At 49.1% G+C, this 15950-nt stretch overlaps 1 protein-coding gene across 4 annotated transcripts in view; it reads right to left on the bottom strand.

The window, feature by feature from the left end:
* The window catches only part of DIP2B (disco interacting protein 2 homolog B), a 74749-nt gene that overhangs the window by 31298 nt on the left and 27501 nt on the right, over positions 1-15950 (bottom strand). For 3 of the 4 annotated variants that reach the window (XM_065043636.1, XM_065043637.1, XM_065043638.1), the window contains exons 2-5: positions 13923-13994; positions 5330-5470; positions 3187-3312; positions 1419-1631 (exon numbers count right to left, since the gene is read on the bottom strand). In XM_065043636.1, the coding sequence (XP_064899708.1) occupies positions 1419-1631; positions 3187-3312; positions 5330-5470; positions 13923-13994 (552 nt within the window). The remainder of the gene's footprint in view (positions 1-1418; positions 1632-3186; positions 3313-5329; positions 5471-13922; positions 13995-15950) is intronic. The other variant, XM_065043639.1, reaches the window with a different exon arrangement.

Here is a 15950-nt window from a genome sequence, read left to right as displayed (position 1 = left end):
GGCAAGAATATTCTGTTCTGGCTCAACAGAACCAGCAACTGTTGCTTAGGAAGGAAAAAAGCAACGATTTTGAAGCTATGTTGGAGTGTGAAATAAGCCAGATGTGGAACCATTCCGTTTCTGCATCGCTTTGGAGACCCAGCGGCAAGGAATGTCCCTCATGGATTGAACCTCTGAGCTCATTAGAAAGGACCCGGATTTTGTACAACTCCAACTCTCTCTATATAAAATACATATGAAATTGCATATAGGAGAGTTCCTATTCATTTAAATCAGGTGTTAGCACGGGATGGATGTGGCATCTACACGGCAAATACAACTCCAAAGATTTAAAACTTCTCTTTTGCATAAAATACTAATGATATTAGTATTGTGTAGGTGAAAAGCTAGATTACCGTAATTCATTACAAAAGGTAACGTAGCTTGCTGTGTGCTCCAATTAAAACCAGCCTCTCTGCTTCAAAGACACATTGATTATACCGACTACATTTTATGGGCAGTTTCCCCACTCTTCCCACTTGCATCCCAGCAAAAATAAAACGAAAACAAAAATAACAGCAATTAAAAAATATAAGGGAAACAGCTGAAACCACCAGCACTTCTATGCGCTGCTTGCCCCAAACGAGTTAAGCAAAAGCAGAGAGCACACAAAATACAGACACGTCCTGAGCTGCGGTGACAACCTCAACAGCGGATCGAAAGGACAGACGTACACCGAGCAAAACCAAACTGGCCATTTCATACAGAAGCATCAGCAGCAGGAACACCTCAGAGCCTCAGAAAACTGAGCCCGGGGGATGCAGACATGGAGTTCTTGCTCCGTCTTCTCAATCTGGGGATGCTCTGAGTATTTCTCAGACTTGTCATGAAAGATCTGTGTGAAATCTTTACCCCGCTATAGCCGTTTTTTTGCAATTGCGTGTTCGTTTGTTCAAATACATGGCTGTTTGTGTTTTGTTTTGGGGTTCTTTTAACACAAACAATAAACCATTCGGGCTTATAGCAAAATGAAAATGTTCAAACGCAGCATTTCCCCACTCGACAGGCAAAGACGCCCCTGTGGTTTCCATAGGACACGGATGCCAAACGCTACTTGCATAGGGCAGCTTTGTACACACAGTGGCTTCCAAAAGCTGGAGACATAAGCGACACAATGTACAAAAAGGTGGTGCCTACGGAGCCCATCAACACCCCCTGGAGTCTCTTCTGCTTCCATAAGCTCCTGCTCCCCACTTTTTCAACCAACTCAATATTCTGAAATTCGGAAGAAAAAAAAGCATCGTGATGGTGCAACTCCAACAAATCCCAGCGAGCTCCATCAGAACTAACTAAGCTCTTGGTCTGAATTTCCCTCAACTCCGGCTTTATTAACTCAAACTGAACTCGAAGCGATTTTTCTGTTCATACCCATCTCCTACCTATTCGAGTATTGGCAAATACATCAGCTAGTGACCCACTGGTCCCTTTGCCTTCTCCATGGGAAAGTGTAGAAGATGCTGATGAGGATGTGGATGACCCCTGAATAGATCGGTTGATCCAAGACTCAGCATTCTGTAAGCTCTGATGCAATGCAGCAGAAAGAGCAGCCTGGCGCCTTAGCGAGCCCTCGTCCTCGGATGCGGAAGACGTGTCTGTGTGAAAGCAGAAAAGAAAATCCAGCTGCTTCGGGAAAGCACATGGCACTGAACACGCTCTCCGTCCGGTTCACACATCAACGGCACGGGCTTGTCACATGAGGATTTTATTCTTTAACAAGGTTACATTGGCCAAACCAGAAGTTAAAGCAGCAGACGGCTCCAACGTGAACACGTTTACCCCTCGTGCTTTGCACAAGAGTCACCTCCTCAGGCAAGAATCCTTCCCCTGCCTTCTCCAACTTATCCGTCGTTGCTTTTCTGCTCATATTCTGTAATATCAGACGCTGTGTTGCCTAACTTTGCTAATTCAGAAACGGAAAGGGAGGGGTCAGTATCAGTGTCAAAGCTGAAAATTTGCAGGAACGCATGTGCCAAGGCCACATGAGAAAATGCTTTTGTCTGCTATTCTAAATGGGTCCCTTTGAAGTGCAGGGAAAACAACCAACCAACCAACCCACCCCAAAACAAAACAGGGGAAACTACAAGGAACTGCATCCCGCATTCTGAGAGAGCAAATCCCTTGTCTCTCCTCATTATTCATCATGAAGAAAATAATGACTTAATATCTGAAGTCGTACAGTGCTAAATATGAGCATTTGGGCTTTGCCCTAAAATTCACGTGTTCTTCAAAGGGATTGTCTGGCTGTACTTTAGTTGTAAATCAAACTATTATAATATGGTCAGGAGCTGCAGAATTGACCGATTCCAGACCTGAGCTTTATTTGGGGAGAGCCACGCTCAGAGCGTGCTCGAGTCCTGGCCTAGTTAGTACGAAGCTGAGACCCAGGCAGACACCAGAACATGCAGCAGCCCCCGGGGGAAAGGAAAAGAAAAACAGGATGGAGAAAAAAGGAGGGAAAGGAATAGTTGTGAGTGGGGAGGGCGAGCAGAGCGGTTTCAGAGAGATGAATTCACAACGAGATATGAATTCATCATCTTCAGGCGACGTCATCGATCCAAATGGCTGTGATGCTTCTGCACGAGAGACAACAGACAAGTCACTGCCAAAAATTACACACAGTCATTTTTAAGCCAGTGCATACAGCTGCTTGAAAGCAGAGAGGTTTGCTGCCGTCTGATGCGCATGCACCGTAACAGGCGCCGCCTTATCCCAGGTGTTTTCCTGCAGCCATTGCACGGGAAGGGTTGGGAAGGAAAATCCTGCAAGTCCCGAATCCCACAGGGCTCCTCCAGGGTCCTTACCCAGAAAGGTACATCATTGCAAAGCCTTGACCTGTACGTTGAATACTGAACCTTAAAATCAAGAGGTGAATTATGCAACCAAAATTGGCGTGAGGGGAGCAAGAGAAGCGTCAGCCCAGAAATCCCGCTCAGCTCCTGCCAGTCGGTTCTTTCAGAGCTCCCAGGAGCCATTTTCACAGCCCTAACAGCAGCTCCACCAAACAAGCAGCTGTTCAAAGGCAGCAGGAGAGCGACGGGAGCAACGGCCTCCCCGCAAACGTGCTCAAAAGCTGGAATATTACAGCAGTTTGACTTGGGAACTGTCACTGCTGATCCCCAAACACCCCCCAGACTGCGAGGACCTCACCTGGGGGGGTGCAGGCGTCCGCGGGAGACTGAACGAACGTGGAGCGTCGCTTGGTTGGCATGGGCAGGGCCATCTTCTGCTCCTTGTGCTTGGCCAGCGCCGCCTGAACCGCCTCCGTGTGGATATCTGCACAGGGGACGCTCAGACTCAGCTTTGCAGCAGAATTAAACCACGCAAGGCTTACACACATGCAACCACCGCTAGCGTCTATATTGATGCACTTAATTCCCCATTTTCCCATCTCATTCCCTCATTTCCTTTTTTTAAGACAGGGAAACTAACTTGGGTTTCTAAAGTCAGCAAGTTACACAGCAGGGCCGGAGGGTTCTTAGCCTGGAATCTTCTGGATTAGTCATTCTATTGTGTCACCAGCAACTTTAATAGAAAGCCCAACCCCACTAGAGTGTTCCCCAACCAAAGTGATTCTAAAATATACTTGTGTTTAATTTAAAATAAGCAGGTAAGCTAACAGTGTGTACAGCCCCGGGTGCAACTCCGGTCTATAAACTGGCAAATTCTCAGCCTGTTGCCTGATTGAGGAAAAACTGTATGTTTGAGAACCAGAATGGATGCAGATTACATGTAAATCTTGAAAGCTGCTAACGGCAGCTGTAAAGAAATTCTGATCAGCCTGGAACAGGCCAAGACATGAGGCTTGAATCGCTCTGCGAACATCCAGAGCTCTTAAGGGAAGACACTTCCCTGGGGACGGGAGAACAACTTATTAAAAAGATACAGTGACAATGGAGAGCTCATCTATGTGCATTGCTCAGCTTAATGCTGCCACTTTCTATTTCCTTTCTGTGGAGAAGGAAATCGCAGGGTGCTTGGTGGCCACTTCTGCTGCTCTGTGGAAGCTCCAGAGCAAAAAGCAGCTCCCATTCTCATGGTCCAGGCTACTGGAACAGATCACGGAATGTCAGGGGTTGAAGGGACCTGGAAAGCTCATCCAGTGCAATCCCCCATGGAGCAGGAACACCCAGATGAGGTTACACAGGAACCAGGCGGGTTGGAATGTCTGCAGAGAAGGAGACTCCACAACCCCCTGGGCAGCCTGGGCCAGGCTCTGCCACCCTCACCACGAACAAGTTTCTGCTCAGATTTAAGCGGAACCTCCTGTGTTCCAGTTTGCACCCATTGCCCCTTGTCCTGTCACTGGTTGTCACCAGAAGAGCCTGGCTCCATCCTCCTGACACTCCCCCTTTCCATCTTGATCCCCAGGAATGAGTCCCCCCTCAGTCTCCTCTTGTCCAGCTCCAGAGCCCCAGCTCCCTCAGCCTTTCCTCACACGGGAGATGCTCCACTCCCTCCAGCATCTTGGTGGCTGCGCTGGACTCTCTGCAGCAGTTCCCTGTCCTGCTGGAACTGAGGGGCCACAGCTGGACACAATATTCCAGGTGTGGTCTCCCCAGGGCAGAGCAGAGGGGCAGGAGAACCTCTCTGACCTACTGACCACCCCCTTCTAACCCACCCCAGGTCCCATTGGCTTCCTGGCCACAAGGGCCCAGTGCGGGCTCATGGTCACCCTGCTGTCCCCAGGACCCCCAGGTTCCTTTCCCCTACACTGCTCTCTAATAGCTCATTCCCCAACTTACACTGGAACCTGGGGTTGTTCCTGCCCAGATTCAAGACTCTACACTTGCCCTTGTTCTATTTCATTACATTTTTCCCCACCCAACTCTCCAGCCTGTCCAGGTCTCTGATGGCAGCACAGCTTTCAGTGTCACCACTCCTCCCAGCTTGGTGTCACCAGCAAACTTGCTGACAGTCACTCTATTCCCTCCTCCAAATCATTGATGAATATATTGAGTAACACCGGCCCCAGGTGCGCACAGCAAGCACCAACTCCAGGACAAATTATTACCCATCACTTCACCCAATCTGGTACCTCCAGCCATGGTCATGGTGAACACTGAATAGGTGCATCCAGGCCAGAAAATCAAGGTGGCAAAAAGTGATTTGCTTTTTCTAGTCTGTATTTTTTGGATTCAGCAGCTGCAGTCCTACGAGTGACAGGTTTTTATACAAGGTCCTACCAAGACAGGACTTTCCATCAGCGGACAAATAATAAGCTTGACCCCTTGAGAGGACACGGTGGGTTGTTCCTCATCGCCAGGACTCCCCGGTGAGCTCTCGTCCTTACCTGATCGGTAACGTTCATCTCGGGCTCCCCCTGAGCGGGCTCGGTGAAACTTGGAGGAGGATGAGGAGGACGCTGAGGCTGGAGCTGCAGCAGGAACAGGCATCGGAGTTCTGGATTCCTTCTGCGGCGCTGGATCCACCCCTGGAAAACAGCCCACGGTTCTCTGAGAGGGGAACAGCAGCTTTTGGGACCACGCTTTCCTCCTTCAGATAATTACAGGATTTTCTCCTTTTTTTTCTCCCTTCTTGTAGTGAAGTGGATCTAATTAGTACATGAGTACAACTTCCCAATGATACACAATTATATATATCCAATTATCAGTTAAGATATTTCCTTCTTTGACCTTATTCTTGGGAGTTCTTTCCAGCTTTTTTCTTTTTAAGGGGTTGTTGGGCACTTGAATTGAGAGAATTCCCAGCAAATCTATAGCAGGTGACATAATACACAATTTCACATAATTTAAGGGTGATTAAGTGATCTTTAAAAACTCATTACAAAATACAAACCCAGAGGCGATAAGAGTCGGAGAAATGTTGATAAATAGTAGATAAAGCAGGTAAGTCCTACGCTTCCATTTACAACGAATGCCAATGTTTTGTGACTCGGTATCTGTACAGTTTATTCCCTATTTCGCCTCGTTTCCAATGGGAACAGGACTGCACCATCTTCTCATTATCACGTTAAGGCGGAAGAGAATTAGCAGCTTAACTTGTGTTAAAGTGATGTATGTAAATTGCTTTTAGAGCTCAAAGCCATTTACACCCGTTTCCTCCTATGGGCACAAGACGGGGCTCGACTGATGCAATAAGTCATTAAAATTGAGTTGTGAAGAAGAGCAAACCCACAGAAAAATATATTGAGAAGCCGCGTTCGTTACCGCGTTCCACTGACCAGTGTGTGTTATTGACAGGAAAACCAACACCACACCAGCCTCTGCTGCTCCCATTAATTATAAAATTAATGAGACCATTAATTGTCCAGCGTCTGGCACCTTCCAGCACATCACGAGGGGCTTCAGCATCCTGGAAAATTTCAGTTTTCCCAGGAATACAGGGAGTTAAATAGAAAATCTGCTAAGAAATTGATGGGAGGAATTGTCGCTACTGGAGTTTCCATTCTAAAATGAATCTGTGGGACCCAAAAGGTCAAGTCGCCGTAATTACCTTGAGATCGTCACCTCAAGTCATGCAAAAGGAACAGCGAGTGTGTCATCTAAACACGCGCCGCTTACCAGTCCTCACAAACTACCGAAGGATTAGAGAAATGAGGAGGAAACCACAAGTCCCGGGCTCCGGTTCCAGGCTGAGCGCTCGGGGGCGTGTGGTTGCAGGTAAACGGCGCCAGGAAAGCGCCTCGAGCTCTGGGAACCCGCAATTCCAGCCAATCACACCTAACGAGTCGCCCAAATCTCCAAGTGCCTCCTGTACCAACAAACTGAAGAGCAGGATGTTGAGTATTCCAGCAAACTACCTGCTTAAGCCAGCGGTACATGGAAAAATCAGAGAAGGCGGGAGCATCGCGCTCTTTATGGATTAATGACTCTGAACTCTCGTGCCAAAAATTCAGAACCTTTATTTCTAGTTAAAAAGCACACACTCTGCTAGCAAGAAATTCTCAAACCATATTAGGAGACAAACAATTTTCACTGGTATTTTTTGGGTATCATAGCATATAACACAGTATTTGCTTATCAAAATAGAACCATCCCCTGGCACAAAAAGCACCAACAGAACCGTCCAGTGGCACAAAAAGCAGGATGGCAAAGAGACTCCTGTGGTTTATGTGCAGGATGTGACGCTTGACCACACCTGGAATCTTGTGTCCAGCTGTGGCCCCTCAGTTCCAGCAGGACAGGGAACTGCTGGAGAGAGTCCAGCGCAGCCACCAAGATGCTGGAGGGAGTGGAGCATCTCCCGTGTGAGGAAAGGCTGAGGGAGCTGGGGCTCTGGAGCTGGACAAGAGGAGACTGAGGGGGGACTCATTCCTGGGGATCAAGATGGAAAGGGGGAGTGTCAGGAGGATGGAGCCAGGCTCTTCTGGTGACAACCAGTGACAGGACAAGGGGCAATGGGTGCAAACTGGAACACAGGAGGTTCCACTTAAATATGAGAAGAAACTTGTTCCTGGTGAGGGTGGCAGAGCCTGGCCCAGGCTGCCCAGGGGGGTTGTGGAGTCTCCTTCTCTGCAGACATTCCAACCCGCCTGGTTCCTGTGTAACCTCATCTGGGTGTTCCTGCTCCATGGGGGGATTGCACTGGATGAGCTTTCCAGGTCCCTTCAACCCCTGACACTCTGCGATTCTGTGAACTGGAAGACCTGGACTTCAGAGCAGGATTTTCCATTCAAAATGTCAGTGTAACCACAGCCGAAAGAACCTGTTTGTGTCCCCTTGCCGTCACTCTGGAACACACTTCATTGGTAACGAATTGAACCTTTGTAGCACATGTTTGCCTTCACCAAAACCAAGAGAGTTTTATTTTGATGCAAAGGCTGAGAAGAGGAGCTGAACCCTCTCCGATCACACGTGTATTTACGAATCCAGTACCCACTAGATGTCAGCAGCAGATTTGACACTATTTTAAATGAATTATTAAGCTCATATTCAGCTCTCTCTTTTAAGTCCTCGTCTGCTCGGCAGGGAAACACGACATCCCGTTTACAGAGGGACTGGACGCGTCTCGGTGACACAACACACCATATTTCCATATTTTGCTGTGACATAACAACATGTTGTAATAAGCTCGCGGTGTTGGCGACGTGAACAGCTGCAGTAAATCACAGTTCTACAACAAAGCAGCAGCCGAGTGACTTGTTCAGCGTTACCTTCGTAACAACCCTGCAGCTTCTGCGGGACCTGAATCTACAGAGACATTAAAAACTATTTGCTTTTGAAGGATACTATAGGTTTTCTAACTGGCATTAGTTTCTAAGCAGTGCTGACTGCTTTGTGATCTCTGCATTTTGTTGAAGGGAAAAGTTTAATGATTTAGGGTTTTGGGTTTTTTTTTCCATAAAAAGATTACTAGATTAAAAGAACCATTCTAAGCATCACGTATGACCAATGTTCACATCAATAACACAGACAATAAGCACTGGATTCATCTGGCAGAAGCAAAACAGGAGGCAACCCTGTCATTCTGCCCTTTGCATAGAGAACTGAGCAGCAGTGCTACTGCTGGGCTGGTTATTCCTTAGAACAAGATGATTTTTTCAAGCTACATAAAAATTGTGTAATTACCAAACTCTGGATATCTGAGTTGAGGAGCCAACCTGAGCAGCTGTTCTGTGGAACTTCACTGTGGCCCCTGCTGTTTCCCTGCGCCGAGTATAGAGTCTTGAATCTGGGCAGAACAACCCCAGGTTCAGTGTAAGTTGGGGAATGAGCTGTTAGAGAGCAGCGTAGGGGAAAGGGAGCTGGGGGTCCTGGGGACAGCAGGGTGACCATGAGCCAGCACTGGGCCCTTGTGGCCGGGAAGCCAATGGGACCTGGGGTGGGTTAGAAGGGGGTGGTCAGTAGGTCAGAGAGGTTCTCCTGCCCCTCTGCTCTGCCCTGGGGAGACCACACCTGGAATCTTGTGTCCAGTTGTGGCCCCTCAGCTCCAGCAGGACAGGGAACTGCTGCAGAGAGTCCAGCGCAGCCACCAAGATGCTGGAGGGAGTGGAGCATCTCCCGTGTGAGGAAAGGCTGAGGGAGCTGGGGCTCTGGAGCTGGACAAGAGGAGACTGAGGGGGGACTCATTCCTGGGGATCAAGATGGAAAGGGGGAGTGTCAGGAGGATGGAGCCAGGCTCTTCTGGTGACAACCAGGGACAGGACAAGGGGCAATGGGTGCAAACTGGAACACAGGAGGTTCCACTTAAATATGAGAAGAAACTTGTTCGTGGTGAGGGTGGCAGAGCCTGGCCCAGGCTGCCCAGGGGGTTGTGGAGTCTCCTTCTGTGCAGACATTCCAACCCGCCTGGTTCCTGTGTAACCTCATCTGGGTGTTCCTGCTCCATGGGGGGATTGCACTGGATGAGCTTTCCAGGTCCCTCCAACCCCTGACACTCTGGGATTCTGCCGAGAACTCAAACTTACTGAGATTCAGTGATTTTGCAGGATTTCCAGCTACATCTTGATCCTGCCCTGAGCAAGACACGAAAGGAAAATTCAGGTGCGCCATTGATTTACTCCTGGAAATTATTTCCAAGATGGAGAAATTGATTTCCTGAGTCAAGCGAGCAGCTTTATTTGCAATTGTGATGCCCCTCACATTAGACAAGGAAGAAATAATTCCTCGTTTGTGGCAGTTGCAAGTCAGATCTTGTAAATTCTGGGAGCAACACTAAGCCGGAACACGCGTGCGCGATTTACAGGTTTAGACAAAGCTGGTTTAGCGCTGGTTGCTATTCCACATTAGCTCCCATTGGAAATAATGTGATGCTGAAAGTCAGGAAGAAAAAGCAAAAGCAAAGCAAACCAACCCCCCCCAAGCCCTTGGAGAAGTTTCCAGCAGTGGTTTGGAAGGAAATCCATGACAAGCCGCTTGGGAAGCTCTTCCAAAGCACCATGATATCAAGGAAATGAAACACAAAATAACAGACTCAACCATATTCCCACCTTGTGCTATCCATGAATAACGTGAAGCAGAAAGAAACCAAAAGGTATATCAACAACTAAAGTTCATGGATCTCTTAAATTAGCTCAAATGTTATCTCAACAGGTTTCCAACACCTTTAGCTGAGGTACCGGAACACAAAAAACAGATTATGTTCGTCTTACCTTTGCAAACATTCTCTCGACATTCTCCTGCTTGTTTAATTGTTTTTTAAGCATCATGAGAACAGGAAACAGGAGCAGGAGCACTCCAGCAGCTACATAAAAAGGCTCTGACAGTGAATCGGTGCTTAATGAATATAATTTCCTTTACGCATCAGCAGAGGGGCTGAACGCATTATCTTAAATAGCGAGAAAACGTACTTTGCCAGCTGCCTGTGTGCAAGGGCATCCTGAGCGAGCTCCAGGCTGGAAATGCTCTCCCAGATCTGTAGCGACTAACATGGGCTGGAGCTCTTTCCCTAGGCCCAGGTTTGCCTGTAGTCTGCAGCAGAGCCGGTTTCGAGAGGCGCCGAGTCCCTCTGTCCTCCCCCAGCAGCAGAGCAGCTCGTCTGCCCATCCAAACACCATTTTGCAGGATAGAAAAAGGTAATAACATGGTATTGCATCTTTTCAAATAGGCGTAAACACCAGCGACATCAGCAGCTTCGCCCAACACGCACGGCCTGGGATGCTGTTCAGAACATGTTCTGTCCTCAAAGCCCCTGGTGCGGCAGCTTCCATTTACAAAAAAAGGATGTCACACCAGGAAAACATGTATCTTTAGGTAATTAACATCGTTGCCTTAACTCTAGAATAACGAGGCAAGCTCCCAGAGGCAATGTGAATGGAGCACGGGTTTAGCAATAGGACTCTCCCAAATTATAGGGCTGATGTGTCCTGATGTGTCGTCATCGCTGCACGTCGATGAGATGGAGACGATACGCGAGCTCACGTCAGGAAGGTCCCTGGAAAAGCGTGATGCACTAATGCCAACAGTAAATATTTTGTTGATCTTCTTGTGCACTACATTAATTTTCTTCCCATTAACAAGGTGACCCGATTCTGAATCTCTCATGTGTGACTCCAGCCGGGTTTTTACAACGGGCGATTCCCAGATACAGGGGGTGTAAGGTACAGAACAAGCTGAGCCAGAATGGCACTCAAAACGCTGCCTTAATTGGTGACCTACCAGCCTGTGTCTCTTCCCGAACTCCGGTCATTCTGCAGCTTTCAAAAGAGCGACAATTAAAATAGCAGGGCCACAGACAGCCGTGCCAAATGCTTTCACCCCTCCTAATGACACAATGTTTTCTGAACCAAACCAAACACGTGTGTGGAGCGACAGGCACGAGGGGCACGGGATCGTGTTGGCGGATCAAAAGGACAAGACAGGAGCGAGTTTGGCCCAGAGCATCCGTGTTTCCTCCCGAGGCTCAAGACCTCCATGGGTACGCACGCTGGACTGAGATTGTAAACCCCGCTTAACAAATAGCTGCTCCTAAAGACCATAAAGAGGGATTAGTCTTGTGTATGACTTTGTGGTTTTTTTAAAAGGAGGCTGGGGCATGGAGGGGGTTGGTCTGTGCTCCCAAGTGATAAAATAAGAGGAAACGGCCTCAAGTTGCACCAGGGGAGGTTGAGGTTGGATGTGGGAACAATTTCTTCCCCAAAGGGCTGTGGGGCATTGAACAGGCTGCCCAGGGCAGTGCTGGAGTCACCATCCCTGGAGGGGTTTAAAAGGTGTTTAGACGAGGTTTAGGGCCATGGCTTAGTGCTGGACTTGGGTTATGGTTGGACTCCATGATCCTGAGGGTCTCCTCCAACGGAAATGAAATGATTCTAAATAACAGAGGTTTGATACAAAGGTAACCAAGCAGAGATTCCTGTTACATCCTGGTTCAGGGAGGCCGTCCTGAGGACACAGAGAGCTGTTGGTAACAAAATCTCACATTTGAAGGCTAAGATCTATTTTTTGCTTGCCTTGCAACCTCTGCTACAGCAGCTCAGGCAGAATACACTGTTCTTTTATATATAAAGCACCCGCTATGGCAATAAGTGTTGCACAAGAGCACAGGAACCAGCTTTTGTTGAGTACATGAGCAAAACAACACTGAGAAACAACAGGGATGGAGGAGAACAGGGACACAAGCACCAGGGTCCAGAAGCCACCGCACGACAATGCCAGAGTGTTTCTGTGCTTCTCAGGCAAGTGAACCGCTGTCATCTCAGCAGAAACAGCAAAAAGTCCTCGACAACCCTTCCCCAGCGGATGCAGCGCTGACGGTCAATAAAAGCACTTTGAGCCTTCACTTTTTGGCAGTAGTTCAGTCTCAGTAAATTACAGTAAGCCCAGTCACGACTGCCTGTCGTCCCCATTCAGCCCCCATGCCGCAAGAGCCAGACACATTAGTTTTTAATGGTTTAGCATCTTGGTACATCAGCAGTGCAATTATTTTGGGCAAGCATCCCCCTAATAATTACTGAGCATACTTTCAGCCATGTCCCTCAGTTTACAATTATATCTAATTATCCTACACACAATCAGCTGCACCGCGAAGGATCTTTGAACCAAAAGAAACGGATGTAAACGAAGTACATGAATTCAGCTACTTTGGCAAAACAAACTAACAAATTACAGAAATCCTGATGTTTCTCCAATAGGGAATTCAGGTGGTTGAAAGGACACGGTACAGACCGACTCTGCACTTAAACCATTTTTAAGAAGGTTTCAAGGATTCCTGAGGACCTCGCACTTCACAACCAACTCAAAGCCCTCGAGTTCTCAGCTGACAAGGGAGCGGGACGTGATTTACGCACGTGGGAGATAAGTCAGGACACACAAAGTGTAGAAACACCGAGCGCTCCGCAGAGACGTGAATGGCTCTGAACTACCAGCAATCACAGAATCCCAGAGTGTCAGGGGTGGGAGGGACCTGGAAAGCTCATCCAGTGCAATCCCCCCATGGAGCAGGAACACCCAGATGAGGTTACACAGGAACCAGGCGGGTTGGAATGTCTGCAGAGAAGGAGACTCCACAACCCCCTGGGCAGCCTGGGCCAGGCTCTGCCACCCTCACCGGGAACAAGTTTCTGCTCATATTTAAGTGGAACCTCCTGTGTTCCAGTTTGCACCCTTTGCCCCTTGTCCTGTCCCTGGTTGTCACCAGAAGAGCCTGGCTCCATCCTCCTGACACTCCCCCTTTCCATCTTGATCCCCAGGAATGAGTCCCCCCTCAGTCTCCTCTTGTCCAGCTCCAGAGCCCCAGCTCCCTCAGCCTTTCCTCCCACGGGAGATGCTCCACTCCCTCCAGCATCTTGGTGGCTGCGCTGGACTCTCTGCAGCAGTTCCCTGTCCTGCTGGAACTGAGGGGCCACAACTGGACACAATATTCCAGGTGTGGTCTCCCCAGGGCAGAGCAGAGGGGCAGGAGAACCTCTCTGACCTACTGACCCCCCCCTTCTAACCCACCCCAGGTACCATTGGCTTCCTGGCCACAAGGGCCAGTGCTGGCTCATGGTCACCCTGCTGTCCCCAGGACCCCCAGCTCCCTTTCCCCTACACTGCTCTCTAACAGCTCATTCCCCAACTTACACTGAACCTGGGGTTGTTCCTGCCCAGACACAAGACTCTACACTTGCCCTTGTTCTGTTTCATTACATTTCTCCCCCCAGCTCTCCAGCCTGTCCAGGTCTCTGATGGCAGCACAGCTTCCAGTGTCACCACTCCTCCCAGCTTGGTGTCACCAGCAAACTTGCTGACAGTCATTCTATTCCCTCCTCCAAATCGTTGATGAATATATTGAATAATACTAGTCCCAGTTCCCTGCAGTTCAATACGAACCAGCCGACTCAAGGCAAAATGTGGCACCCGCGCAGCCTCCGCGGCGGAATTACTGGCTTCGGAAACACGGCTGAGAGTCAAGAGCCGGCAAATGAAGCTCAGCGCTCCCCTCCACGGGTCCCTCGAAGGTGGAGGCTCTGCAAGGTTCTCAGGCCAGCAGAAACAAGGACCTACCTTGTGGCTGCGGAACATAGGGAGCCAGCAGCTTCGCTCTCTTCTTCTCATACCCCTTTTGCGTGATGTCCCCTGAAACAAGGAAAGAAAACTCATTTAATCACCTCCTCATTTTTCACTTTTCTTTTCAGTGACGTGAAGGTTGCACCTGAAGGCAGCAAGGCAAGAAAATCAGAGACCAAACAAATGCAAGTACATTAGGATTTCAAAGCTTCCGTATTACAGAACCCCTGTACTTTCCCTTGGGATCAGAGATATGCACTACACACTATTTAAATGCAAGAATTTGAATCAGAACAGCTATCTAAATGGAATATCAAAGGCATGAAAACCTAAAAAGGGAAACTCAGAGTGTATGAAAATATTCGGTGACCACAAAGGCCAACGAAACGAAATGATTCCCAAACAACGGGGCAAAGCGCAACCTCAGAGCCTCGTCTTAAAATAAGCAATTCGAGAACAGCTTTTGGCAAATAAAGCGAGTCCACTGCAGATGTTCAGAGCACTTCTACAAACAGAAAAAGACTCGACTCGTACGCTGCTGCCCGGCAAGAACACCCTGCGCTCCAGAAATCTGACTTCTCATCGTGTCTATTTGCTGTTCATTGAAAACAAGCTGGGGGGCCGTGGGTTTTTAGGCTGGCGGCAGCTGCAGTTCCGCCGCTTGCCCACTGCTCGCAGGCTGAGCTCCGCAGAAAAAACTCCAGAAATGAAGAAGTCTTAGGAAACTTTTTCCTTTTTTAAACCCCCTAATCTGTCTGATCCTGGAGATGAACCATCTGGCTGCTGTCTTCTAGTTTAATTTCTCACGTCGCATCAGAACCACAAGAAAGACCGAAACCTTGAAGGGATTAAAACAAAAAGCCATACAGCATTTCAAGCCTGACCCACACTTGTAACATCTTATCTCAGAATCCCAGAATGTCAGGGGTTGAAGGGACCTGGAAAGCTCATCCAGTGCAATCCCCCCATGGAGCAGGAACACCCAGATGAGGTTACACAGGAACCAGGCGGGTTGGAATGTCTGCAGAGAAGGAGACTCCACAACCCCCTGGGCAGCCTGGTCCTGACACTGCCCCTTTCCATATTGGTCCCCAGGAATGAGTCCCCCCTCAGTCTCCTCTTGTCCAGCTCCAGAGCCCCAGCTCCCTCAGCCTTTCCTCACACGGGAGATGCTCCACTCCCTCCAGCATCTTGGTGGCTGCACTGGACTCTCTCCAGCAGTTCCCTGTCCTGCTGGAACTGAGGGGCCACAACTGGACACAAGATTCCAGGTGTGGTCTCCCCAGGGCAGAGCAGAGGGGCAGGAGAACCTCTCTGACCTACTGACCACCCCCTTCTAACCCACCCCAGGTCCCATTGGCTTCCTGGCCACAAGGGCCAGTGCTGGCTCATGGTCACCCTGCTGTCCCCAGGACCCCCAGCTCCCTTTCCCCTACACTGCTCTCTAATAGCTCATTCCCCAACTTACACTGGAACCTGGGGTTGTTCCTGCCCACATTCAAGACTCTACACTTGCCCTTGTTCTATTTCATTACATTTGTCCCCCCAGCTCTCCAGCCTGTCCAGGTCTCTGATGGCAGCACAGCTTCCAGTGTCACCACTCCTCCCACCTTGGTGTCATCAGCAAACTTGCTGACAGTCACTCTATTCCCTCCTCCAAATCACTGATGAATATATTGAATAATCCCGGCCCCAGCACTGCCCCTGAGGCACTGCACTGGGTACAGGCCTCAACTGGACTCTGCCCATTGACCACGACTCTCTGGCTTCTTCCCTCCAGCCAGTTCGCAGTCACCTCACCACCCGCTCATCCAGACCGCACTCCCTCAGTTCAGCTGTGAGGATGCTGTGGGAGACGGTGTCAATGCCTTACTCAAGTCAAGGGAGATCACCTCCACTGCTCTGCCATCATCCATCTATCTTGTTATGTCTTCATAAAATCAATGAGGTTGGTCAAGCACGACGTCCCCTTGGTGAAGCCATGCTGACTGCCCCTAATGACCCTCTTAGCCCTGATATGCACTG

This window comes from Columba livia, chromosome 29 (genome assembly GCF_036013475.1).
Source record: "Columba livia isolate bColLiv1 breed racing homer chromosome 29, bColLiv1.pat.W.v2, whole genome shotgun sequence".
NCBI classification, from domain to species: Eukaryota; Metazoa; Chordata; class Aves; order Columbiformes; family Columbidae; genus Columba; species Columba livia.
The sequence above is the reverse complement of the archived record's forward strand: the minus strand, read 5'-3'. Positions and strand labels throughout refer to the sequence as shown.